This window comes from Podarcis muralis, chromosome 8, assembly GCF_964188315.1.
Source record: "Podarcis muralis chromosome 8, rPodMur119.hap1.1, whole genome shotgun sequence".
Classification (NCBI taxonomy): Eukaryota; Metazoa; Chordata; class Lepidosauria; order Squamata; family Lacertidae; genus Podarcis; species Podarcis muralis.
In genome coordinates, this window is record NC_135662.1 from 18,807,304 (window position 1) to 18,835,210 (window position 27,907).

Here is a 27,907-nt window from a genome sequence, read left to right on the forward strand (position 1 = left end):
ACACCCAATTTCCCCTTTGGTATCCACTCTTGAGAACAGAGCATTTTAGAGCTAGTTTTCTGACCAAACTCTCACCAGCTTCCTTAAGAAATGCTTTCATTGAGCTGCTTTTGCAAGTGATGCCCACTGCAGTCTTGGATGGCTAATATAACAAGGTCATGTATGCTGGCAGACTTTGCATTTGTGGTCACTCTCAGGTGGAAGACATCACTCATTATCTGTTAGCCTGTCCCTTATAATAGAGTCCCAAGAGATTGCTTTCTGAAACCTTTCCTCACACCAGCAAGCAGGTACTCCTCTACAGAAATGGTCTGGTTTCTTTTCAGGGGCAATAATAACTTCATAACACATAGAGTGGCTCTTCATGTACTGGCTTGAGGTGGGGGGGGATCAGGAATAAATAATTAGATAAAATCACTATAAATTGTTTTGGTGATTGAGAGGTTCAACTAAGCTAGATCTGAGTTTGTTGGTGTCTCTAGCAAATTCATGGATGTTGGCTCATATTATGGATGTATGATCTGTATTGTTTCATTGGTACTGTTGCTGCAGGTTTGTCATGGCCTTTGGCGTGCTATACGGTGGTCTCTACTGCACAGTCAGTTCAGCAGCACAGCTCTTGCTAGCTGAGGCAGCCTAAGCCTAGCAGAGGGAAAATAAGCCTTTAATATAGAGCTTATTTGCACTATTCTGTTTGCCAACATAAATTCCACCAGGTTGCCAGGTCGTGTGAGTGAGCTGAATGGGGTTAGAATCTGGCACAAGTCTCCCTGCCCAGTCCCCCACCACTACTCCCCTAGAATGCTGATTTTGGGGGGATACTTACATCACCGTAAGCTCCACCACTGTTTGCTCAACTGGCTGTGTCCTATCTCTGGCAGGATGAGGAGGTTTTACTGGCACATCACCATCTGAGATGGAATGTGGGTCTTGTGTCAGTATAGCCCAGGTGCATCAGGAACCAGCCAGCTGAACCAAGGATCCATCAGATCCTAACTCCCAGCAGATTTTGGGTTTGGATTGTTCCCTTAATAAATGATTGATTTTACCATTCCACAACCCTCCAAAAAGAAATATTTCCATCTGCATTCCTTGCCCCTATATTATCTGTTCTTTAACTCGTTTTCTCACAGTAATCAGTTGTGGGGATCCAGGTATACCAGCCAATGGACTGAGATACGGTGATGATAACGTTGTTGGACAAAATGTTACCTATATGTGCCAGCCTGGGTACACCATGGAATCCAACAGCTCCCAGATTCGTACTTGCACCACTAATGGCACATGGAGTGGAATGCTCCCAGCATGTAAAGGTATCATTTTTTTATTTGCAGAATGTTTCTTGTGCAGTTCTCTCTAATGGTTTGTTTTGGTACAGCCTACTTGTTCAGTAAACCGGCTGTGTACTGCGATCTGCACAGTCTCTTCCTTTCTGCAGTCCCAGGCATCAACCCAAAGTACAAAACAAAATATCTATTGCTGGTGCGTATGCATGAGATGGATTTTGAGACAGTTGAGATCAGGACTGGAGTTATAGTTTCCAATAGGGTCAAAGTGTTTCTGAAGAAGCCACTGGACGTGCCACTTTCCAGCAGATTCTGGACTCATTTCTATGTCCTGAGCACATCTAGCTCCTATACAATGAGGACATGCAATCAGAAGTTTAGTTCTTTATTGGTAAAGCACTTGATTACATCAGCTACCCAAAATGCCTCTCCAAAGGATTAAAGGACCCTCCTGAGCAAAGTTTGATGACACATTGAAGGTGGGTAGAATCACCCAAATGAAGGTGAAAGTCCACCCAATTTGCAGCAGTTCCTCCTTCTCCCTCCACACCAATATTGTTCAGGAGGACACCCTTGCCCTCCAAAGAGGCTTATCGATGATCTAGGATGCTGCATGGGGCATGGAACACTTTCCTTCTGTGAATCCCTTAAGTTAACTTAGGATCTAAGCCTCTACTGACATGGTAGCTAAAAACAATTAATAATATTGAAAGGTCATTTCCTTTTAAAGAAAGAAAGCAAAGAAGAGATTTATGAAATGCAGCACTGAGTTATGCAGTGAATTCAAATGTGTGGAGTTTTGTATGTATGTGTGTGTGACAGATCCTTAATTTCATTTCTTTAACACCTTTCCAAATTACCTTTTGTTGTCAAGATTCATCACTCAGCATCACATATATTAAGCTATGAGAAGGAGTAAGCAAGGTGTTTCATGAAATAACTCTCAAGGAAATGTGGTTATTCCAGTAGTGATACTACCCAAAAAAAATATACTGTGCTCCAAAAATGTTAAATTGGCACATATGGTTCTCCTACTAACTAAAGACACTGGGGACATTTGCAGGTGCTGTTCCTAATGACTCTAAATGTTTTTACAGCTGTTACCTGTCCAACTCCACCCCAGATTTCTAATGGAAGGCAAGAAGGGACAAATTTTGACTGGGGATTTAGTATTAGCTATGTCTGTTCTCCTGGCTATGAACTATCTTTTCCGGCGGTTTTGACCTGTGTTGGGAATGGAACATGGAGTGGAGAAGTACCTCAGTGCTTACGTAAGTAGCTCTTTAATTATTACATTTTATTCTGAGAGCTATGCCAATTTAAAAAATACCTCTCTTTTTAAAAAACCAACACGTTTTGATAGTGTGCCAGAAGGTAGATGCATAAATAAGGGATGTGGACCTTCCGGCCCTCCAGATGTTGAACTGCAACCTCCTTGACCTCTGACCTTTGACTGTGCTGACTGAAACTGATAGGAATTGGAGTTCAGCAACATCTGGAGGAACAGAGGTCCCTCATCTCAGATCCACAATGTGTTCTTCCGCCATATGAATCTGTCCTTCTCCTGAACCCAGCAGGTATAGCTCTTTTGTTCATGCCCTTGCCTTCTGAGAAATGGTTGATACTAAAGCCTCGTGGAAGCATTACATGTGTGGACTTCACTGCCCTGAGAGCTTAAATAAGCTCCTTTCGCATTCATGTTTCCCTGGTGGCTTAAAGCTTACCTCTTCCAGCAAACTGTCCCCACCCACTGGCGGAGGAAGAGGAGTGGGGGGGGAGCGCACCACCCCTGGCAGTGCGACGCTGGTAGGGTGCCATCACTGCTGGCCCCCGCCCACACTGCATGCGGCATGCCCTGCCTCAGGACACACACCAGCCCCGCCCCCACCTGCTCTCTGCCCCTCGTTGCCAGAGCATGAATCTCCGCCATTGTCCCCACCCCTCTACCCCCCATTTCTGTTTCTGAGCTCATTCAAAGCCCAGTATCCTCCAAGATGAGTGAATTTGAATAGATGACTCATGTGCTGAGCTGGAGCTATGCTGACTCAACCACTGGAATGTGAACCGACAGAATATACAGTGGCATAAATTCCAAAAGGGGTGTTTTGGGGACAGAGCAGGACAAAGTCCACCTAAATGTCCACCTATTTCAACCCTCTTTCAGCTGAGTCATGTGATCTGGCAACACAGTGGGACTTGTACTAGCCCAAAGTGTGGGGTATGTCAGAGAAAGGTAAAAGGTAAAGGATCCTTGGACGCTTAAGTCCAGTTGAATTTGACTATGGGGTGCGGCACTCATCTCTGCTTTCAGGCCAAGGGAACTGGCATTTGTGCATGGACACCTTTCCAGGTCATGTGGCCAGCATGACTAAACCGCTCTGGTGCACAGAACCCCGAGACGAGTGCCAGAGCACATGGAAATGCCATTTACATTCCTGCTGGAGTGGTACCTATTTATCTACTCACACTGGTATGCTTTCAAACTGCTAGGCTGACAGGAGCTGGAACAGAGCAATGGGAGCTCAACCTGTCAGGCGGATTTGAACCCTCGACCTTATGATCTGCAAGCTCAAGAGGCTGAGTGATTTGGAACACAGTGCCACCTGCGTCCCAATCCATGTCAAACTCCATTTTAAATACTTATTTTCCCTCTACCAGACTCAGGCCAGCTCAGAGTTTGACATGGGGCAGTTCTGCTGGCTTGCTAAACTTAGGACTGCTTTTTAAGTTGTTTGTTTGGGATCTTTGGTTTTCTTTCTTTTTACTTTTTTCCATTTTACTGCTTTTACCTCAGTCATGTCTTTATTATAGAGTGGTACCTTGAGTTACAGACGCTTCAGGTTACAGACGCTTCAGGTTACAGACTCTGCTAACCCAGAAATAGTACCTCGGGTTAAGAACTTTGCTTCAGGATGAGAACAGAAATCACGTGGCAGTGGCGCAGTGGCAGTGCAGGCCCCATTAGCTAAAATAGTACCTCAGGTTAAGAACAGTTTCAGGTTAAGAACAGACCTCCAGAACGAATTAAGTTCTTAACCCAAGGTACCACTGTATATATTTTTAGTGGACTCCACTAGGTGACTAAGTGGTACCATTTATGTTGTATAATTTCTGGGACAATGCTCTATGTTGGGTAATTGAATAAGGTCTAAGTGGTGTCTCCATCAGTGGAGTGACCTATGGGACCTTTGCCAAGGACTATAACCTAAAGCTGGCCCTGGCTGGTGGAAGGGAGAGCTGACTCAGAATGATGTTTTTTGTTCGTTAGCTTGAGACAAAAACATCTTTACCTCTTAGGGTCATTATTTCTGTAAACCGTTAGTATTCCAGTTTCCAAGGAGAACATAGACACAGAAGAGGAATCAATGGCAGTGTTTTGTCTCATATTTTGCACTGGTAAAGCAATCTTGTCAAATATGACAAAAGTGCCACCAGAAGCAAGTTTGAACCAGCACTCTACTCAGGCAACACTCTGGCTGACATCAATAAGGACTGGGCCTGCCAGGAGTACAGAAGAGACTTCAGGCTTTGTCTCTGACAATTGGACTTTTTGTTCCAATATTATATTAAATTACCTGTTTTATACAGAAATTTTTATTATCATAAAATTGCTGACATTGATGGATTTTGCACCGCTGCAGATTTCATTACAATAACAAATGTATGCTGGCTCTTTACACTGTGCTTCATGCATAGATTTTTCCTCTTTTTTAAAAAAACAACAACACACCACTAACCTTTTTTAAAAAAACAAAATAACTGCAGTGGATTTGATTACCTGAGAAATGTAGCTCTCTATGTATTGTGCCAGCGAAAGAACATTGCAAATGCTCTCTATGTATTGTGCCAGGGAAAGTACTAATAGGACCATATGGGCAACCTGATGTGATTCAGCCAAGACTTTGAGGCTATTTGGTACATATTTGGAGCGCTGCACTGACGGATCCTATGCATCTTCCCTGAAAAGCGGAGCCCCACTGAATTCATTACACCCAATGACTCATGCAAGTTAAGTTGGAATCCCAAGCTATTTAACCCAGAAGTAGTCTCCTGGCAAGAGTGAGATCATGAACCCCACAGTGCTGTCAAGACTGGGCTTGTGTTGGCAAGGCCTTGATGCAGAAGGAGGAAGAGATGGAGGGGAGGCTGATTGGTGGGAACCAGAGCTGGAGAAATCAAAGTGGGGACTCTTCCTGCCTCAACTTCAGCCAGTTCAGAAGATGGAGGAGAGATGCTGGCTCCAAACCCCACCCCCCACAACCTCCTAACAGAGCAGAGAATCTCAGTGGAGCCTGGGGTGGGCTAGGGGTAGCCAAGGTGGGGAAAGGAAACTCTAGAGCAGTGGTTCTCAACCTGTAGGTCCCCAAATGTTGTTGGACTACAACTCCCATCATTCCTATCCAGCATGGCCAGTGGTCAGGAATGATGGGAGTTGTAGTCCAACAACATCTGGGGACCCACAGGTTGAGAACCACTGCTCTAGAGGCAGCAGCAAGTGATCAGGAGCCTGAACAAGAGGGTGAAGTATTTTAAAAGGATTAAGAAACAAGATTTGAGCTCCACTTTTGAACATGGAGGTCTGGCTGGAAGGAACATGGACATTATAGAGAGAGTGCCCCTCCGAGACTTGGTGTTAATTATAAGGGACTTTCAAAGAAACCGGCAGAGAGGGATTGAGAGAGACTTAAGGGCCTCGGACGTGAGGTTGCCAGGCTGATAGTAGATGACTAATGGACAATGGTTCTGGGATCGAAACCGGGGAAGGGAGGGTGGGGTTTGGAAATCCAAAGGGTGTTTGATTTTTTCTACTTTGTTTTTAATATTGTGCTGTTATTATTATAAAAATGGGGAATTCGTGGAAGGGAAACTGGGTCGACCTTAGAAAAAGTTTTCAAATGTAAAGGATTGAGGTATATAAGTTAAAAGTTGATATACAACTGCCAACCTGCGGGACCTTTGGGACCTGGAGGAGAAGAGAACAGGGGTGGAACGGGGCAGGCTTATGCCAGGAATGGAACCCCCACACAAAATGGTCACCCCCGTAGTGTTACTGGCTTGAATAAATATCTGTTTCTTATTTAGACATAAGAGCCTGTGTCTCTGTGTTGGGCAGGAAGAAGGGCAAATGGGACTGCTCTGCTTCTTAGATTGCAATCTTAGGCTAGAATCCCTAATAATTTTTTGCACATATTCTCACAATATGCACTATTGCCTTCTTAGCAGATTCAGGCAAAACCTCTACATGAGGCCAATGCATTTATGTGAAAGTGGTCCTAATATTGCATGGAAGCCTTCTCCTAGGAGCTCTGTGAATTTACTCCTAACCTCTGCTTTCACTAGTTACTGATTCACAAGGGGACTGGTCCTCTTATCGCATTACTCTTAAGCTTACTTAGGAATCTTTGGGGAAGGATATCTTGCATTACACGAAGTCTCTAAGGATGCAGTTCATTATATTGTTGTATCAAGTGGTTAGCTTGTAACTTTACTCTTCAATAAAGATTTTGCAGGCATCTATTCAGAACTTACTTCTATATGCAGTGCTTTTTTTCTGGGGGTACGCAGGGGTACGCATACCCCTAAACATTTTATGAATCTAAGTTTGGCCTCATTGAGGGACAGTATTTCAATATGAGTAAGAAAATGAGAGTAGCCCTAAACATTCTTTTTTAAGAAAAAAAAAAGCACTGGCTATATGTCTTGCTTTTTATTTGCCTAATTATATAGCAATATCAGAGATGCTTGCTTTGAGCAGGCAAAATTGCTCAAGAATCAATCAAAGTGGGAAACAGTAGCTTGTCTAACTTGTGACTACTTGTCACACAATTCAGCACTTCCTAATTACCCAGCTCACTGTCTTATTATAGGATTAAAGGATTATGTTCTGTATTGAGTCAGACCATTGGTCTGTCTAGTTCAGAACTGAACTACCCTGACGGGTAGCAAGGCTTCAGAGTTTCAGATGGGTGACTTCTCTGTCCTACCTCAAGATGGGGGGGATTGAATTTGGGAGCTTTGCATGTAAAGCATGTGGTCTACCAAGCAGCTATAATTATTGTTCTAGTTCCCAGTTTTATTCCAATGGAACAATTTATATTTATCTATAAATCTACTGTTACAAATCCTCAGCCTTTCAGCTGTGGTACATTCAAGCACACAAGTAAAAGTCCTCAACTTTTCTTCCAAGTCTGTCGGCATAGTATTATGGGTGAGAAGTCAAAAGTGAAGGTGCATTTGTGTTCTCAATAGCCAAGCTGGGTGTCCAGCATTATGGAGAGAGGTGATGTCTTAACCTTTCAAATCCACAGATACTAGTGGCATCCTATGGTGATTCATGTGAATGTGATGGTATATTTTTCAGCCATCCCCATCATGCAGATTGCTGCTGTGACTTAATGGCTGCATCCATGGGCATGCCATGTTAGACATTATGTCATTCATGTGGCTGCATCCCTGGGGCTACTCTGCATGGAATAATCTGAAACAAACCAGTGTATTTTCAGCAGTCTCCTATTTTTGCATCCTTGGCTTCCTTTGAGTTGAAGAATTATTTCCTGTCGCTCAACTATATCCCTGCATCAGAGAGGATATCTGCCACGGTTTGGTTGCATTCTGCACTGCCTCCCCAGTTAATTGCGGCATAAGATAGAAGTGTTATTAATTATCACTTTCACACATGGTCAGGTTGCTTTGGTAATTAGTGAAGTGCAAACTTCTGTTGGGGAAAAGAGAAAAAACCCCAGAACTTGGTCTGCTACAAATGGTAATGTTTCTTTTGCATACCTCCATATTCTAGGGAAAAATAAGAGTGATGTGAATTGCTATGGTGTCTAGTTTCCATGGTTACCTATTCAGACAGGGAGTTACTAAGCATCCAACAATAGCATATAGCTGGGGAAAAGCTGAAGAAGGAGAGAGAGGAAAGATGAATGATGTTCCTCCACAAATTCTTCCTGGAAAAAATAACCCAACTCCCAGAATGCTATGAATTAGATTATTTATTTGTGTGAGGAATGTTTCAAAATTTGTTTTTGAAGGTTTGGGTTCTTATTAATACAAAGGAGCAGCAATAAATAAAAACACAACAACTTTGAACCCTCTGCATAATAACTACACATACTTAGTAGTTCTTGATATCCAGATATGAAGCGCACATGAGTCTAACTCTTTGCTGTGCGTGTGTACATGCACATGAATACAGTAGATGGGAGAGGATTTACCCCAGCAAAATATTTGTCAAAATCACAAATACCTAAATACAGATGGTCATTTACCCTCACTAGATTCAACGTGCTGCCATCTGCCTTATTGCAGGGCAGAATCGAGGGTAAACCGTATGCGGAATGAGTCTGCCCCTGCGGCTTGATGGAGGTAGAAACTGTCTCTTGTGCCTTGTTACACTGCCGTTTCTACGGGGATATAAGCTCTATATTTATTACCCCTGCTATGCAAAAATCTCCACATGAATCTGAACTTCAATGTCTAAAATCCCTGGTAGAGGACAAGGATCCTGAGATCACGTTAAGGGTAGCCAAATTCTGTGTGATTGACATGAAACTTAGGGAACAAGCTGTGTTATCATAATTATTAAGGCCTTAAATGATAATTTTAGGTTATATGTTAGTGACTAAGTCTTAATTTATATATTTTTAAACTGTTGCTATATCTGCATTGTCCCTGTTATACCTAATTGCAAATTAAAATGTATCCTTATCATGTTTTATGACTTCCTTGATATTGTATGTGGGCTGGAACTGGTATGTGACCGAAATAATAAAATTCATGCACATGAATAGTGGGCTAACATATGTTATTGTTAGGTGGATTTGCTGTTTTTCTAGAAAAAGAGGTGCAGGAACTCACCGTGAATGCCTCCCTTGTTCTTTTATAAGGGCAATGGTGCGTAACTGAGAGGTGCCAGAACTGAGATCCAGTGAGTTGTAGCTGAAAAAACCCCCTGGATTTGTAGATGGTTAACTGTGCTAACCAATGGTCCCTCATTAACCTGAGGAAAAAGTAACAAGCGGAGTGCTGCAAAGTTATGACCTGGGTTCAACATTTATGACTTGGATAAATGCATTTAGGCGATGTTCATCAAGTATGCATATGACAGGAAGCTGGAACGGGTAGCTAATACTTCAGAAATTAGAATGAGGATTGAAGATGACCTTAACATTTTGCAGAACTAGGTCTTAACAGATGTTGGGGATTCTATAGCTGTCAGGGATTCTATAGTTGTCATTCCTTCATTACAGGGGTTTGGGTTCAATGACCCTTAGGGTCATTTTCAACTCTGCAGTTGTATGATTCTGCTCTCTAAAATTCCACATCACATAATCGAGCAGCGAAGGAGACAGAGTAGGAAACCTTGTGCTGCCATTCTACATCTCCAAACAAATTAATCCAATGAGTTTGGAAGCAATAACTATCAACATATTTTCCATGTATTTCTTTTTTCTTCTCCACAGCAAAGTTTTGTGGTGACCCAGGAGTACCTGGTCAAGGCAAACGGGAAGGCAAGAGTTTCATTTATCAGTCAGAAGTCTCTTTCAGCTGTAATCTCCCATTTGTGCTGGTTGGTTCTAGTACTCGGATATGTCAAGCAGATGGTACATGGAGTGGATCATCTCCTCATTGCATAGGTACAGTGGGACCTGCCCAAATTTATTGCATGCTCTTCTCCTTTCTTTACACTTTTCAATCATGGGCCCATTTTCACTGGGCGCAATCCACAACATCTACTTGTGTAGCAAAGGGTTTTGATTCCTGCAGACTGGCTCCCAAGGGTAGAGTACTGAATATTTGCTTGAATATGCCTATGTATACTACCAATTAAGTTGCATTAATCAGTTTTGAGAATAGTGTTTGAGCACCTCAGTTTAAATGCGGACAGTTTTGAAAATGAATGCATGAATTTGGTTGCAAACCATTATGAATTTAACAAGTCTTTTACTTTTACAATTTTCTCCTTGACTTAGAACCCACCCGTACAGCCTGTGATAACCCTGGAGTACCCCGTCATGGATCACAAAACAATACATTTGGCTATCAGGTAGGAGTGACAGATGAATTTACATTTCATTCAACAACTGTGGTCTGTTGAGAACCACTCCTGCTTTACCAAACGTTTGTCAGCAATATCTGAAAAGTTGTTAGTTGTGCCTTGCTAATTCTCGTCCCTTGTTTCACATTTCTTAAAATGCTACAATATTTTCTTTATTTTTGTTTTGTCGCCACATAAGCATAATGAGTCTGGGAAAATGAGCAAGGACGGCTCTACTGTGGTCTGAAACTGACCAGTTATGTGAAAGTCTGGAAATCTTTGAGCCCAGAGCTTTATCATTTTAGTGAGTTTTATATATCATTCAATTTTTATTTTATTTTCTCTCTAAATTTTATTGACATTATTAACAACCCAAAAGTGCAGTAGTGGGATTATGGATCCTCCAACCCTATGGAAACTCACTATATGAGGTCCCCCCCCCCTTGATTTATTATGTTGGTATGTTATTACTTCTGACGATCTATGGTTTTCAATATATCATGCTCAAATCTATGTGACTGAATGGCAATTTCAGTTTATAGGATCTTTTACTGTCACCCATACTTTTTCAAATTTTAAGTTTAAACCAATATTTTCATAACACGTTTGTGACCCATTTTTAGAGTAGAATACTTTGCCCCCGTTTAATAGAAATACAAGAGTAGCCAATCTCATGCTGTTTGGAAACATACTGTGGAAGTTTTCTTTTTAGATGTGTAAATGAAAAAAACAAACCCATTAAACATGAAAGACCTCCGTATTTGTTCACAGAAATAAAATCTCATAAAGAGAGATTCTAATTGCTCCGGAGCTAAACTGATATAATGCAAACATGTCACCATGCTATCAGTAAGTATAGAAAAAACCAAGGCCATGGTTCTCGCAGAATTTGCATTGATTTGTACTATATTGTAATGCATAAAATTCTGCATTAGAAAGTGCTCACAAAGGCTTGGAAGCAATGGCAGTAATGCCTCGGGAGCTTCCAAAGCACAGCGAGCATCTGTGTTTGCAAATATTCGGCACAAATTTTAAAGATAGTTCAGTGTTTAAGGCTGCAATCCCAAGCACAGTTACTAGGGACTATGCCCCACTGAACACACTCATGACTTACTTTCCAAATAAACATGCATGAAATTGTACTGTAAGCGCATCTGCCACTTAAAAAAAGCCTTCTGGCAGAATTTGTAGGAAGCAACTTGAAAGAGTGAAGAAGACAGTAGTGCTGAGCCTGGAGGAAATGAAAGGGATGAATAGTAGGGATAGATATTCAGTAAATACAGTAGGAAAGATATAGTAGCCAAGGGAGAAGAGAAAGGAGCTTTGCAAGGCAGTAAAGGAGATTCAGAGCTTTGGGAATTGAGCAAGGATGACCCATATATTTTCAAGCTTTTCTCCACAGCCACAAAGGATCAGGAGCTTCTATTTTTAAAGAAGCAGGAGTGGGTGAGATACTATGTTCTACCTCCATGGTCAAAGGCACACTGCTTCTGAATACTAGTTGCTAGAGACCACAAAAGGGGAGAGTGCTCTTGCGCTCAGGTCTTACTCATAGGCTTCCCATAGGTTTGGTCTCTTCCATTGAAAACCCTCAAGAAACCTTTCCATCTGTTTCTCTACCATTAGCTCATGGAAGAAATCTACCAGCCATTTTATGGCATTAGCAAACAACTTGGCTGACATAGGTATGGCAGCGATATCTGGCCAGCATTCGTAACAATACCTAGTTTCTTTCCTTGCTCCTTTTTTCTTTTCATTTATAAAACACAGCCACAGGATCATAAGTATGTAAAGGCACCACTAGACGACACTTTTCCCCAAGCAATTTTTCACCCAAATGGGAAAAGATATGTGTGTGTGTTCGTATGTACTTTCCCACTGCAAAGGGATTTTATACAGAACAAAATCCAGTGCAAAGGGTGTACAAGCCCCAAGATGTCCTACACCAGTCTTCAGCTAGAAATTGCAGCCTACATTTTTTAAAAGGAAAACAAAACTCTGGGATGAGGGGTTGAGGATGACTCCACATGTCTGAACAGTTTTTGCATCTGATATTGGTTTCTGTAGCTGTCCATTGTCACCAATGTGGATACTAATAAAATTGCTGATATGCATGCAGATGTATGCCCCTTTAGCCCTACTTTGAATCTCATCTGAGGCATGTAAATGAACCTGTAACATAACATGAACAATAATTCTGTGCATTTAATGTCTGTGCCAACCTGCCCAGCACTTTGTTGTACTGTTGATATTTTCTGAACAGCTGAACAGATTGTACAAATGCAAAATATATTTTGGGTGTCAGATTTTACCAACTTCATCTGCAAGCTTCCAAAACAAATTGCTTCCATGAAATGAACTGTGGGCTTGAAATATTTGTGTAGAGGTACTGCTGGTAACATAGGAAATTGTTTATAGCGCTCTGACGACAAGCCATTACAGGACAACATGGCACTGAGATGAAATAACTTGGATTTATTTGGATAAATCTGTCACGTATGCAATACTTTTAAGCTCAATTCTTTCCCCCCCAATTTATTTTGTGTGTGTGTCTGTACGTGTGTGTAAATTCAGCAACTTCATTTTTATTAAACCTGAAAGGATCCAAGGCACAATCTGAATTTAGAAAGAAAAATAGATCCATTACGCTAGTGGTAGCCTTCTATTAGCTTTTGGGTCAGTTTTATGAATATCAGTATGAAACTCAGCATGGAGATAAGGAGCAACTTAGAAAGTCATTCTTTCCTGTGAATTTAATGCTTATGAAATGTAGGAAAGTGATAGCACAGGAAGATGAGTTTGTTTAGCAACAGAAAAGTACAGTGTTAGATACAAAACAGAAATGAAAGGGTTTCCCCATTTCTTTTACTTGTTTTGTTTTGTTCTGTGGCTTCTACTTTTCCTGTATTCTTCTCCTTCCTATTTCCTGTCTGACAATAGCCCTCTTCAGTTCAGACATTCAGTCTGAACTTACAAAGGGCAGTCAGGGAAGCATAAGGCATCCCTTGTGGGGTGGAATAACAAAATGAGGTAGAATAACTTAATATACATAATAAATAATTGCAAATTACATAAGTTATGCTATTTTGCCACAGCCAATGAAATGAAAACCACAGTTTTTAGTGGAAGATGAACTGCAGCAGACTGTAAACAGTGCTGCAAAGCCTTCTTATGTATATACTTACAAGTATATATATAATGAATTCCAGAGGTGAAGCATGCAGTTTGCTGCAGCTTTCAGTTTGTTTAGTGTATTTGCATCTTCCCCTTCCAAGTGTAACCAATGACTACGTTTGCTTTGATAAAACACCTGGAATATTGAGACATTTATACACAACATCAGTCCAAGATTGTGTGTTTTGTGGTATTATATCAGTTATAACTTCAGTAATGTGGGGAAAGGGGGACGTCACAAATGAGATAAAGTGTGTGTGTGTGTTTTAATAGGTGGGTTTTCTGTTAGGATTTTTATCTCACCAGCTGCGAGGAGCAGCACAATGGTTGTTGAGAGCACAATGGTGTCTGAGAGCGTGAGACAGGAAGTCTCTGCTCGGTCTCAGTACTGTAAGAAGGTACTTTCGCTTCTGAGTGAAGTGTGCTCTTCTGTACTGCTGCTCAGAGACAGCAGACATGCTGGAAGGAAGCTCTGTGTATAGACAATGTAAACAAAGTAGTTTAGAGCTACGGATTGTCTCTTTCTTCTGCAATGGGATGCCAGAAGACGAGTGTGCTCCTCTCAGGATGGAGGGGTCGCTTATTACCGGTCTCTCTGGATTGAGGAAGATTTACAGCCAGAGGGTGACCACCGGAGAGACGCCTCGGTGTCTTGGGAAGGTGGCGGCCTTCCCGGGTATTTTTCCAACATCTTGTTTTAACTGGAGATACCAGGAATTGAAGCTGAAAGCTTCAGCATGAGGAATATGTACTCTACTGCTGAGCTACAGCTCCTGTAAACATGGGCACCTTAACATTAAAGTTTTCCCAGTCCTAATTGAAGACACAATGATTGGAACCTGAAACCTTTTGCATACAAAGCATTTGTTTCAACAATGAGGGGGGGGGGGAATCCAAAACAAAATCTGATGTCTAGTTTTAATAAAGCAGAAACTTGTCTCAGATTTAGCCAACAGTGAACTGTGTTAGAACAATTTTGTGCAAGACATATTGATTAAATGTGAGAAAATCAGATCAGGAAACTGACATTGAGAATACCAAAATGAACTTCAGGGCCTGTGATTGCCATCCTTCAAAAGGTAAATGCAACCTCTGTGAATATTTTAAATGGCAGTTACATGTACATAGGTTTGCTTTAGGATCAGTTTTAGGGCAAAACTAGATGTGATGCTTAACTTGCCTTTAGCAATCACATTTTATAGATTTTTAAAAACATAAAACTAAAAAATTAAGAGCAAGCAAGGGATGAAATTTTAATCTACTCCTCACCTGCCTCAGTCCTGATGAAAATCCTTCACTCTGTAGCTGCTCATAGCCCCAGAAGGAAAACACCCATTGTCACCAATGGGAATGTTCCACCTGGAGCTATTGGAAGCTGTGAGTAGGTGGGCGCCATTTTTCAGGCCCATGAGGAGCAAGGAAAATATTCAATTCCCTTCTATTAATTTAACCCAACACCCCCAAAAACCCCATTGTATGATTGTAAAGACAATTAGCACCCCCATCTGGTATAGCTCTTAGAGTCTTATTGGGTGACTGGGTGGCATGCAATTGGGCAATTAACTTCTGCTGGATGGCTCTCTGGCAGAATGGGGGCAGTGGGGTCTTCAGGAATGAAGAATTCTGATGTCATGACAGTGGGTCTTGCTCAGTGTTTTAGGAGTCCTGTCACAAGGGCTCACTTGCTTCCTCTCTTTCAAGGTAGAACATGCTGATAGGCATTTGTTTACCTCTTTAATAGTCAACAATTGTCACCACATTAATTATTTTTAAAATCTGGAGATGTGGAGTCCAGATCTTGGAGCAGTGGGTAACAGACCTTCCAGCACCCTCTAAGTGAGCAGGCAGCTTGAGGCTTGTGCGAAAAGACCAGTTGCAACTATAGTTAATGATCAACAACAGGCTTCTACGTCAAGTTACAGAAGTAGAATGAATCAGAAACTGCATTAAAAATAAAGCAAGCAATAAAGTCTAACAAATCTTACAAGGTAGAAGGCTTTGTTGTTGTTTAGTCATTTAGTCGTGTCCGACTCTTCATGACCCCATGGACCAGAGCACACCAGGCACTCCTGTCTTCCACTGCCTCCCGCAGTTTGGTCAAACTCATGCTGGTAGCTTCGAGAACACTGTCCAACCATCTCGTTCTCCGTCGTCCCCTTCTCCTTGTTCCCTCCATCTTTCCCAACACCAGGGTCTTTTCCAGGGAGTCTTCTCTTCTCATGAGGTGGTCAAAGTATTGGAGCCTCAGCTTCACGATCTGTCCTTCCAGTGAGCACTCAGGGCTGATTTCCTTAAGAATGCTTACATGAATGTAATTTCTGATTTAAGTTCAGCGTTTACGCAAAGAGCGGCATCTGTGTATGTACGTAGTTCAGCAGAACTCCCCGGAAGCCTGAAAAAACCAAGCAGTGATGGGGATTATGCTTTTATGTTGTGTGTCAGGAACATGTTGAAAGATGGTTGTGGGGCAACAATCCAGTTAAAAGAGACACTGGAGGTGTGTGATGTCAGCACATAGGCTGAATCCCAAGGAGATGGGGGATTAGCACTTTATATTTATAGGAACTGGGGCAAGAGAGGTGTACATGGTGGGACTCCTTTTGGGTTCCTGTGAAATAGGTTTATCAAAAAGGGGAAAACAATATTGTGTTTATTCAAGCAGTCACAGAGACTATGGGCATTCTTCAGCTTGCTCTCATGCAAGGAAAGCTTTTAGCAAACCTAAAAGAGAATAGAGGGTTGGAACTGCTTTTTATTTTTACAAGTCGTTTTACTGCCCTGAGAGAAAACAGAACATGAAACCTATGCTAGGCTATTGTTGAAATACTGGTATTTGAAATGACCGTAAACTTATTTGCAATTAGCTGAGCAAATTGAAGTCTGATTGGCTACGTGGCGTGTTTATTATGAAAAGAAACAATGCCATGTGAATACTGCAACATGAATACTGGAAAATTAACAACAGCTTCTCATTCATTATGCTGCCCTTTTGTGTGCTTATGAGCTCCTTCGCCCCAAACATACCCTTACTCCCTTTTCTGCATTATGCCTAGCCACGCGTGTGTGGTTATTCTAGAACCAGTTTAGAAAAAAGGTATCATTTGAGACATTTCAGAAGACTGTTAATTCATGCTGTCACTGAAACACTCACGTTGCAGCCTGATTGTCTGAAGCTTTCATAAAGGTTATTCATCGCTTTTAATTTTCTAGTACAGTGGTGCCTCGCAAGACAAAATTAATTCGTTCCGCGAGTTTTGTCGTCTTGCGATTTTTTTTGTCTTGCGAAGCACGGTGTCGGGAAAGTTTTGGAAAAGCTTCAAAAATCACCAAAGTCTTTAAAAACCTCAAAAAAGGCTACCACACCGCGTTCTATGAGTTGCTCCTCGAAGTCAAGTCGCAACTGTATTAACGGTGTTAAGAAAAAGGAAACAAACTTGCAAGACGTTTCCGTCTTGCGAAGCAAGCCCATAGGGAAAATCGTCTTGCGAAGCAGCTCAAAAAACAAAAAACCCTTCTGTGCATTCGTCTTGCGAGGTACCACTGTATCTTTTATGCTTCCATATGATAAACCTATCTGCAGTTGAATGAGTTTTAATTAACAGGTCATTCGAAGCCACTGTTGTCCCTGGCAGCAGAAGGAACTAAGAATTGTTTGTTGGGTGCGGCCAGGAAATAAAATGTTTTTCATAGTGCTACTTAAATGCTTGCAACAAATAGCAATAATGGTTCCAATAATTATTGAATGAACTTGGCTTTTCAGATGCTAATAGCCAAGAATTGTTGACTGTAAAGACTTTGTCTGTCATCTTATTGCAATATCCCCATTGTTCATAGATCCCTTCGAGCAGCAGGTAGCAAAAAAAACCCACAGTTACATCTGAAAAGAAATAGGTATTATTAAAATCAGAGCTGGGGAAGGCGTAGAGATATTTTGTGTCATATTCACCATTTAATTTAGTCTTGACCAAATCAATATAATGTTTTCATAGGTGGGGAATGTCGTACAGTTTCACTGCAGAAAAGGCTACCTTATTCAAGGCTCTACAACACGCACCTGTCTTCCTGATCTTACCTGGAGTGGTATTCAGCCAGAATGCATACGTAAGTCCATAAGACATATCTTCTTGTGGCATTCAGTGTGTTTTAGTGGATTGTTTTAAGTTGTTATGTTGGATGCCATCCTGGTAATTTCTAGTTTAAATGTGGTACATGGAATAAATGGATTGACTGATTTTCTGTATTGCCCTGCCTCCAAAAGAAGCCCGGGGTGGCAAAAAAACAAGTAATAAACATATTTAAAAAGAATACAAGGGCAGACTTCTGGTCCTTGATCTCAGTGGGTGTTTTGCTAGTGACTTTTGCTGGCTCATTATCTGCATCAAGGTTTGTTTTCCACAATATCCTAATGATATAGCACTGATGTAAACAATTTAAATATCACGAATCAGGCTATTTCAAAATAAGGTGAAGCACATCCAGACCTGTGTGCCTTTGCTAATTATATTGGGGCACGAGGCAGGATGGTTCAAGCCCCCTTTTCCTTTTGTGTCAGCCACCTTCGCTTCTGTTTTTAGAAAGCTACAGGAGTGGGCACAATTTGGTTTACATTAGAGGGTCTTAGGATGGAGTTTGTGGCTTTTGTTAAGGGTCCTCTTGTCTCTTCATGTATAATTCAAGCACTGATCATATCTGTCTTTCAATGCCATGGTTTATTTCTGTTAGTTTATATTATCATATTTATTCTTTTACCTTCCTCTCCAAAAGGAGCCCAGGGCAGCTTAAAACATTAAAAAAAAAAAAAAAACCCTGCAGAAAATATATATCTTAATACTTAGAAAATCCATAGTCTTTATTTTATTTTTTAAAGCATCAGTTAATATCCACAGTGTAAACAGCTTAGCATGGATCTTACCCCACCCCCTGCCAAAGCCTTGAGGAATGAGTGTGTTTTGACATTTTGTCGAAAAATAGCTAGTGTGGGGGACATCTAATTTTGTCTGGGTGGGAGATCCATACATGGGGAACTATGATTTTTATTTTGTCTTGTGTTTTGTCACATATGTGATGAGTTATGGCTTCCTTTTTAGCTCACAACTGCAAGCAGCCAGAATCGCCAGCTCACACGAATGTTGCAGGGATGGATCTTCCTTCACTTGGTTATACCCTGATATACAACTGCCAACCAGGGTTCTTTCTCGCTGGAGGTTCGGAACACAGAGTCTGCAGATCTGATGGCACTTGGACAGGGAAAGTGCCTGTATGCGAAGGTAATTTCTTGCATCTCCTGTTTAGTTATTCAGGGCAGAACTGGATAGGATGGGAGACAGAAGACTGCCCTCACTCTCTGTCTCTCTTTATAGTCCCCCCCCCCTTGTAATTTGATATTCCATGCCACGTATCTTCTCATCCCAGCCAACCTGTGCTGTGAGAAAGGGGTCAGTGATTATGTCACATTACACATGGACCCAGTTTAGATAATCATTTTAACTGGGGTAGCCAGTTTGATGAAGTCCATGTGTTATTTGACTACAGCTCTCATCAGCCAGCTATCATAGTTTAGCAACGTCTAGAAGATACCACACTGGCTACCCCTGGTCAGCGGCGGCAGGGTTGGGCGAGGGCAGGGCCTCCGGAGTCTGCCAGCCTCCTCCCACTCAGCCACCCTACAGCTGGGGGGGGGGGGAGGCAGCGGGTGGACCGTTTGGGCAGCATGGAGCCTGCGTGCGCCCAAGTCACTGTGTCACTTCCAGGAGAGACGTGTGGCTCGGGCGCGCTGCAGGCCCCGTGGTGAGTACTGCCCAGCATTTTGCACCCCCTCAGTGGTGACACCCGGGGCAACCTGCACCCACCACACACCCCTTCTGCTGCCCCTGCCCCTGGTTACCTGGCTACCATGGTTTAGGTATGTGTGTATGTGATTACATTTGTCTGTTAAGAGTTTATGGTTGTATGGTGCAGTGTGTAATGTTAAGTTTGGAAAAAGCAATTGACCCTAGTGATAATTGTGGATGAGATGAGGTTTAAACCTTCGGTTCCAGGTTTAGCATTCTATATACAACACCGGCTCATTGTAAATTCTCTCCCAAGAAACCACACACACAGAGGGTTCAAGATTTTGTCCAGCATTATTTTCTAGGTGTACAGAAGTTCATCTAAAAGTGTGGTATCCTTTAAGAATGGAGAGATGAAGAGTAGGTAGATAAGCTGTTGGCATGTTTCTTTAAATACTCTTTCCCCTTTACACCTCTGCTGCTTCTCCACCCAGTTTCATTATTTTCTTGGGGGGGGGGGGGAGGATAAAGTTTCATGTTTGTAAAATAAGTTAACTGGAGTGCAAATAGTATGAAAGACCAGGCTGGTATCATTTCGTTCAGTAGTGCAAGTCATTCCACAGGACAGCCTGCTTCAAAAAGGGTGCTCTGGCACAAACTTGTGGAGCCTTTTTGATCTTATTGATACATGCAGAAAACCTGAAGGAGCCTGTTTCAAATGGGAAGGTCATTAGGAGAAAAGCAGGATGTTCCCTTGTCCTCTGTTGTTGCTGATGAAAATAGTCTTCACAAAAATGACTGCACTGGTGACTTTAAAGGAATAAAGAATTGTGTGGCTTTCATCTGTCTCGTAGCAATTCAAGTTACAGAAGACATCACAGTAATAAGGACACATGTGGCAGCTGCAAAGTTGGTCTGCCTTTATCACCCAAACTTCTCTTTCCTTTCATAGATCCTTTGTAATTTTTGTGCAACCCTGACCTATAAGGAATGTGTGACTTTGGTTTGAGAAGATAAAACTGGTGTCATTTTCCAAACCCTTTTAAGAATATAGATTAGTGCTTAGGACCTTTTAAAATGCTTGGCAGCCCCACAAGATTTCCTGCAAGGTGCATGGGGATGACAATGGGTTTGTGACAAGGTTCCATTGACTTAAGCAACTCCCCCCCCCCCCCCAGACAGACAGACAGACAGACAGACAGACAGAATATTCTTTGATTTTCATTTGTTGGCTTATCTGATTCTTATTTAGGTAAGTAGCTGTGTTGGTCTGACGCAGTCGAAATATATAAAAAAAATTTTTAAAAAAATTGTCCAGCAGCACCTTAGAGACCAACTATGTTTCTTCTTGGTATAAGCTTTCATGTGCATGTATATGAAGAAGTGTCCATGCACACGAAAGCTTATACAGTGGTACCTCGGGTTACATACGCTTCAGGTTACAGACTCCGCTAACCCATAAATAGTGCCTCAGGTTAAGAACTTTGCTTCAGGATAAGAACAGAAATCGTGCTCTGGCGGCACGGTGGCAGCAGGAGGCCCCATTAGCTAAAGTGGTGCTTCAGGTTAAGAACAGTTACAGGTTAAGAACAGACCTCCGGAACAAATTAAGTGCCATATTTTTTGCTCTATAAGACTCACTTTTTCCCTCCTAAAAAGTAAGGGGAAATGTGTGTGCGTCTTATGGAGCGAATGCAGGCTGCGCAGCTATCCCAGAAGCCAGAACAGCAAGAGGGATTGCTGCTTTCACTACGCAGCGATCCCTCTTGCTGTTCTGGCTTCTGAGATTCAGAATATTTTTTTTCTTGTTTTCTTCCTCCAAAAACTAGGTGCGTCTTGTGGTCTGGTGCGTCTTATAGAGCAAAAAATACAGTACTTAACCCGAGGTACCACTGTACCAAGAACAAACTTAGTTGTTCTCTAAGGTGCTACTTTTTATTTTATATATATATATATATATATATATATATATATATATATATATGCAGGTTTTGGTGTCCTTGGGTGTCTTCCCGTGTAAAAGTTGGGGTGTCTAGGCGACGTTTCGACGAGGTCTCACTCGTCATCTTCAGGCTGGTGCTTTCGGCTTCTTGTTACTGGAACAGAGCAGGATCTCAGTGTTTGAGTTCCTATAAATACTGTCGAGGAGGTGTGGTGTATAGCCTCCAATGTTCTGGGCAGAGAGGCAGTTCCCAGGCTAGTGTGCCTTTTCTTCTTTTGTTCCTTAATTGCTTGAGGGATATCTTGAGTGATATCTTGAGGATATCACTCAAGAAATCACTCAAGATATCCCTCAAGCAATTAAGGAACAAAAGAAGAAAAGGCACACTAGCCTGGGAACTGCCTCTCTGCCCAGAACATTGGAGGCTATACACCACACCTCCTCGACAGTATTTATAGGAACTCAAACACTGAGATCCTGCTCTGTTCCAGTAACAAGAAGCCGAAAGCACCAGCCTGAAGATGACGAGTGAGACCTCGTCGAAACGTCGCCTAGACACCCCAACTTTTACACGGGAAGACACCCGAGGACACCAAAACCTGCATTCCTATACCCGTGAAAATCTACGAAAGCATATATATATATATATATATATATATATACTTATTCTTATTTGTTGGCTCTCTGATTCTTGAAATTTTACTTAATTTTGATCTGTTCACTGAACTCGTCTTAGAATGCATGAGGCGGTTATCAGTTATGTATGTAGATGGAGGCCCTACATACACACTGGCCCAACAAGTGGATCATGTGGTGTCCAGAGTAGCCCTCCATATTCTTTCAACACACACACACACACACACACACACACACACAGAGAGAGAGAGAGAGAGAGAGAGAGAGAGAGAACTTTCAAATAAATTAGTGTTGAAAGTATTTCCTTAAAAAAAAAAAACAATATCCACAAGCGCACCAATCTCGAGTGCCTGGTAGCTAGACTTTACAGCTTCTTACACATCAATTAAGGTTCAGAGGAGGAAAATTTTCCCCTGTTGGGTTCTTCATATCAGGAAGCGTGAAGAGCTAGGGAGGCTGCAGGGAGCTGGAGAAATGATTAATGGAAAGGAAAGCACACTCACTGCCCATAACCAGCACACTATGATAAGGTCAGCTGAACTCCACACCACCCAAAATCTTGAAGTAATTCTAAAGTACCTCACAAATGAAGCAGAAGAGCAAATGCCTCTTCCACGGGGGGGGGGGGGGGGACCTTTGAGAAATCTGAGGCATTGGCTTCAGCAGATCACTAACTAAAATAGGGGTTCTTTTGTGGGGGACTATATATATGGATGCATTGTAGGAATTGGCGCCTCTGAGTGCATACATGCAGCTGCTGCAATTTAAGTAAGTGCATCTACCCTTATTTTAAAGTCATGTGAATTAAAGAAACGACACCCCCCCCCCATTTCATCATGCAATTGATTCTTCCACAAATCCCCAATGGCAGCCCCATGAATTTCTGCAGGCGAATGTGTAGGTACTGCCAGACAATGTTCATCAAGCTGTAACATCCAGTAACTTACTGGGATTTGATCCCACACAAGGCCAGAGCTGCAGCCAAAGCTTCAACCAGCTGTAAATCACTATCAGTGCACGGCACTCCTGCAAAAGGAGCTGTGTAAAACGAAATTCTGAGACAAGGTAGGAGGCCTCCAAAAGAGTTTTCAGCAACTTCATAACAATGCAATTCATATTTAGGGAAAGACATGAGGATCAGTTAAAATACTGTGTTGCTTTTGTAAAGCACATACAGCCTACACTATATTTGGACTGAAATCTATGGAAGTAATCTTGATTCATAGAACCCCTGGGAATTGTGATAGAACTATGAGTGTACTAAAACAAGGCAGTCTGCATCTGTGTTGCAAGATGATGTCAGTTGAACTGAGCTCCCACCAGATTTGTCTTTTGGATTTATGTTGGTTTCCAATATAGATACGTGAGAAATGTCTCGCCTCTTTGCTTATTTGCAATTTAATGACATTGGTATTTCATCTTTGATATATTTGTGTCTATTTCTACATTTAATGTATCACAACCAGCATAGATGTAATAATAACTTATTTTGTATTACTTATATCAACAGCTGGTTCAAAAATATTGGTGAAAGACCCTAGGCCAGCTTTGGGGACACCAAGTCCTAAATTAAATGGTGAGTAACTTACTTTATTTATTTATTTATTTATTTATATATATATAAAAATCCTTACTGACTAGGCAGTTCAGAAACAGAACAGAAAAGATTTGCACAACATATTAGCATTGCAGCCTACGAGGATGTTAGCTTGCTGTTGATATTTCATTGCCGAATAAGCACGAGACAAAAACAGGAGATATTTTGTCAAAAAGGAATGATGCAGTGTCGGAATAATTCTGTTTTTGCTCTTCACATAAATGGCAGCCTCCCAGTTTAACAGGATGTGTTCAGCTACCATTCATCTATCTTTTCCAAGATGTGGTGCTGCCTGGGTTGCAAAGTCATTTCTCAGCTGCCTCAAAACAACAGTGCTCTTCAGAACTGATATACATAAGATCTGTTGATAGCAGAACTCGTACTACTTTCAAACTATTCCATTGATAAATCAGCAGCTGAATTTGTCCATAGTATGTATCAATATCGCACTGCCACAGTCTGTACATTAAGGAGAGGGAAGACGGTATTTTGGAAGAACCAGGCTTACTGTCTCCTCCCGCCTCCCCCCCCCTTCAATCCATTCAAATGTTACTGCATTAAACCTAAATTCAGATAAAAAGTCTCCTTGTTTCTTCCTTTTGGGAAAACAGCCTCATTATCCACTGTTGTCAAATGTGATCCTGCAATACATGTTTGCAAACTTTAGTAGTGTTGAAGGCAATTAAGCTAAGGAATAAAATCCAATCCTCTATTCCAGGGTTTTTCCATATGTGCATTTTTTGCAAATTTCTAGGACATGATGTATGCTTTCTCAATATAGTAAAAAAAAAAAACATAAGGAAAATGTATATAGCATATGGATTATAAAGACAATTTTTGAAGCTTTATTGAACTACTGCTACAAAGCTTTCAGTAAAACGGAACATTAGAAGAAGAAATCAGTGCATGGCAGTTCCTGCAAACCCCCTTCTAGCCCAGCTGTGTCCTTACCTGCCCAACACCTGATGTCATGTATGATGCCAGATGAAGAGCAGGTCGCCATGGGTTTGGCCAAAATGGTATTGCAGGCCAAATGTGAAGATGCAACAAGCCTAATTAGGCCCATGTGCCAGAAGTTGTGGGCGCCCCATTAGCAGTGAGTCCACCAATGGCAGGGGCCTAGATATGAGAGAGGCAATAAAACACAAGACAAACATACTGACTTTTGATTAGAGGCCTCCTGAGAACCAGGTTTACTTGAAACGAGAATCCTGAATCCAACAGCAAAACCTACCCAGAGGTACTGGGAGGCTAATTGGCTAGGGTATAGTCGGTGGAGATGTTATAGGGCCCTTAACCTATACGGGCTGAGGAACACAATGAGTTATTTGTAGGGATGGAGGTATTGGCATCCTTACATGGGGAGCTCTGGGAGCCTTGAATGTCTTGTTGCATGAGGTGCGAGGATGAGTCCCGAGGCAGTGCTCACACTCGTGTGTCTCTGCACTGTCCTCTGGCATGATCCCTGGTTGCATTCCCAGCACACCCTATGACAAGGATTGCATTTGGGTGACTGAGCATTTAGGAGTGGTATATTACAGGGCTATAAGTTGCCTAGCAATGGGCTGAGCCAAGCCACAAGGAAAGTTGAGCTGTCTTTCCCCACTGCTGTTACAGAGATCAGAGTCTGAGGGTTGCTTCTCACATTGCCTGATCCAGAAAGGTGAATCCATGTAATACATGCCATTCATGCAAATCACATAATGAAGGACAAATAAGCCTTAACAAGGGGAAATTGGTGCCCAAAGAGCAGCAGATCAGGGCAGGGGACAGTGCCTGCAACACGCCCCCAGGTACTATCAGAGGTAGTAAGGTTGGACCATCAATTTTACATCAAAATATGTAACCATTCATTGTTACCCTAGACTCAATTACATTATAAGATGTGTCTACACAATGAATAGTGCATCTGTATCTCATTCTCTCTCACAATGCATGCACACAAAATCTTCATTTGTGTATATGACCTAGCCAACAGCAAGCATCTTTAAATCCCACGTAAGCATGAACTCAAGTCACTTATAGAAATCAGAGGAAACTAAAAGTAGTTAACATTGTCTTTATAAAACTGAGAAGGGTTAATTATACATTTTGAGTGTGCAGTTGGTAGGGTCACTACTGCTCAGCTTGATGAATTATGTACATATAACATATAATGCAATAACCTGTCATTTAGCTAGCATTTTTGGTCCAAGTATTGACAACCAGAAGCATTAGACAGCAATTGAAGAAATCAAGGAAGACAGAAGCTCAAAACAATGATGGGACAGGAGGGAGCTAGACATTGCTAACAGTTGTATGGCTTCACACACAAACCTGTGCATTTATTTATCTTGTCTGCATATATGGAGTGCAATGTTTATTGCCACCAGTTGTGATACAGTGTTCTTTCATCAGTGTTGCTACCATAAATAAATCATAAGTGTGAGGATGGCAAATAGAGCAAATGGGATGGGATGGTGTAGGGAGGACAAAATGTGCTGTTAACCTGTAACAACACCTGGATATATCTTAGAAAGATGAATTGCTGAGAATGATCATCTGCTGAAAAACTGATGGATAGAAATTGATTCACAGAATAATAGGATTGTAGTGTTGGAAGGTACCCTCAAGGGTTATCTAGTCTGCGATGGCTCCTCCCCCTTTGTGGAATGCTCTCCCCAGAGAAGCTCGCCTGGTGCTTTCATTATGTGTCTTTAGGCACCAGGTGAAAATACAGTCGTACCTTTCTTTTTGAACATCTTAGTTCTCAAACGTTTTGGCTCTTGAATGCCGCAAACCCGGAAGTGAGTGTTCTGGTTTGTGAACTATTTTTGGAAGCCGAACATCCGGCGGAGTTTCCTGCAGCCAATCAGAAGCCGCACTTTAGTTTCCGAACGTTTTGGAAGTTGAACGGACTTCCAGAACAGATTCCGTTCGACTTCCGAGGTAAAACTGCACTCCTCTTTTGGGACTATCCCCCCCATGATAGTTTGTTGTTGTTGTTGTTGTTGTTGTTGTTGTTGTTGTTATGCTATGTAAATTATGCTTCTAATTTTGTACACTGCCGAGATCTTTGGATAAAGGGTGGTATGTAAACTGAAATCATCATTACCATCATCATCATCATCCAACCTGCTGCAACGCAGGAATTCAGGATTCCTGATAGCTTTTAAGAGCCACCAGATGTTGAAGAAAGTGACAGTTTTCCAGCTGAGGGGGCATTCGTGTGTGTATGTGTATGTGCTTGTGAAAATGACTGTACTTGAGTGAGCTGGAGGGAAAGCTCAGAGTTCGCTGAAGATGAGGCAGCTAAATTTGCAGGGCCATTTTCTGGCAACATCTGGTGTACTATGGTGGTTTGGTTGTGTTGTACAAATGCCTCTTTATTTCCACTTATAATTTACTTAGGCATATATATTTTTAATCTACCTTTCTGCCATTCCAAAGAGCCCTGGTCCCTTCCCACAGAATGCCTTTTCCTCAGAGGGAGACATTCTGGATTTCATTACAGATTTTTAAAGCCCAAACCAACTAAATTTGAACATACATACTTAAAAATGAAGTGAAGTACCCTCATTGCAGTCAAACATAAAATATGTAACATTGTTTTACTGGATCTCTATAGATTTTTATTTTTCTTATTCTGCATAGTTATTGGTGTGACCCCAATGATTTTTTAATGCTTCACAGTCCTGAGATTCCCCATCTTCAAATCCAAGTGTGAGATTATATTCTCCTGTTGAAATTTAAAATCCTACCTTAGTGAAATGAGTGAATCCATTGATTCTGCTTTGCATTAGAGCTTAGCTCAACATTCTGCACCTCCATCTATAATAATCAACATTCATTTATTCCAAAAGGATTCCTTGGTAAGCTTTAATAAATGACTAGAATGCACTTTAAAAAGCCTTACTTAAGGAACATTTGTGTGTGGTATACCCCAAAGAGTAAGTTAAAAACCATTATGAAGTTTTAACTCTGTTCTAAGTGGTCCTAAATAATTCACGTACTTTAAATACAGCAAAGTTGCAAACCTATGGACACCTAGAATGCTTGGAATAAGTTGCATTGAAGGGAGCCTTGGCCAGAAAGCCATTTCCGAGCTTGGGAGGAGAGGGGGTTGCGGGTTACCCCCTCCCACACACGTGGGGGCTGGCCTCCCCCCCCGCGAGATCCAGGGAATCCCAATTGGCGGGCTGGGGAGGCGTGGCCTAGCCTATTTAAGGCCAGGCACGCCCGGGGACCGCCCTCTTTTCCCCTTTCCAGCTGAGCGGTTTTCCCATCCCACCCACCCTTAGGCTTAGCTAGCTATGGACTCCGGTTGGTCGGCGCAAGGGGCCTGGTAGGAATTTTTCCAATTTGGCGCACTTCAGCCTTTCGGGTTTTTCGCCTACCTCGTAGCAAACGTCACAACTTCCGCGGTATTGGCGGTTAGGCATTGGCAGGGGTTAATTGTTATGCAAATCAATGGGGGGG

General features: G+C 41.9%; 1 protein-coding gene across 3 annotated transcripts in view; it reads left to right on the forward strand.

Moving 5' to 3' along the window:
• Window positions 1–27,907, forward strand: part of CSMD3 (CUB and Sushi multiple domains 3) — a 601,007-nt gene that overhangs the window by 556,636 nt on the left and 16,464 nt on the right. For all 3 annotated transcript variants that reach the window (XM_028736265.2, XM_028736266.2, XM_028736267.2), the window contains 7 exons: window positions 1,134–1,313; window positions 2,384–2,557; window positions 9,755–9,928; window positions 10,265–10,338; window positions 17,493–17,604; window positions 18,591–18,770; window positions 23,363–23,428. In XM_028736265.2, coding sequence (XP_028592098.2) covers window positions 1,134–1,313; window positions 2,384–2,557; window positions 9,755–9,928; window positions 10,265–10,338; window positions 17,493–17,604; window positions 18,591–18,770; window positions 23,363–23,428 — 960 coding nt within the window. The remainder of the gene's footprint in view (window positions 1–1,133; window positions 1,314–2,383; window positions 2,558–9,754; window positions 9,929–10,264; window positions 10,339–17,492; window positions 17,605–18,590; window positions 18,771–23,362; window positions 23,429–27,907) is intronic.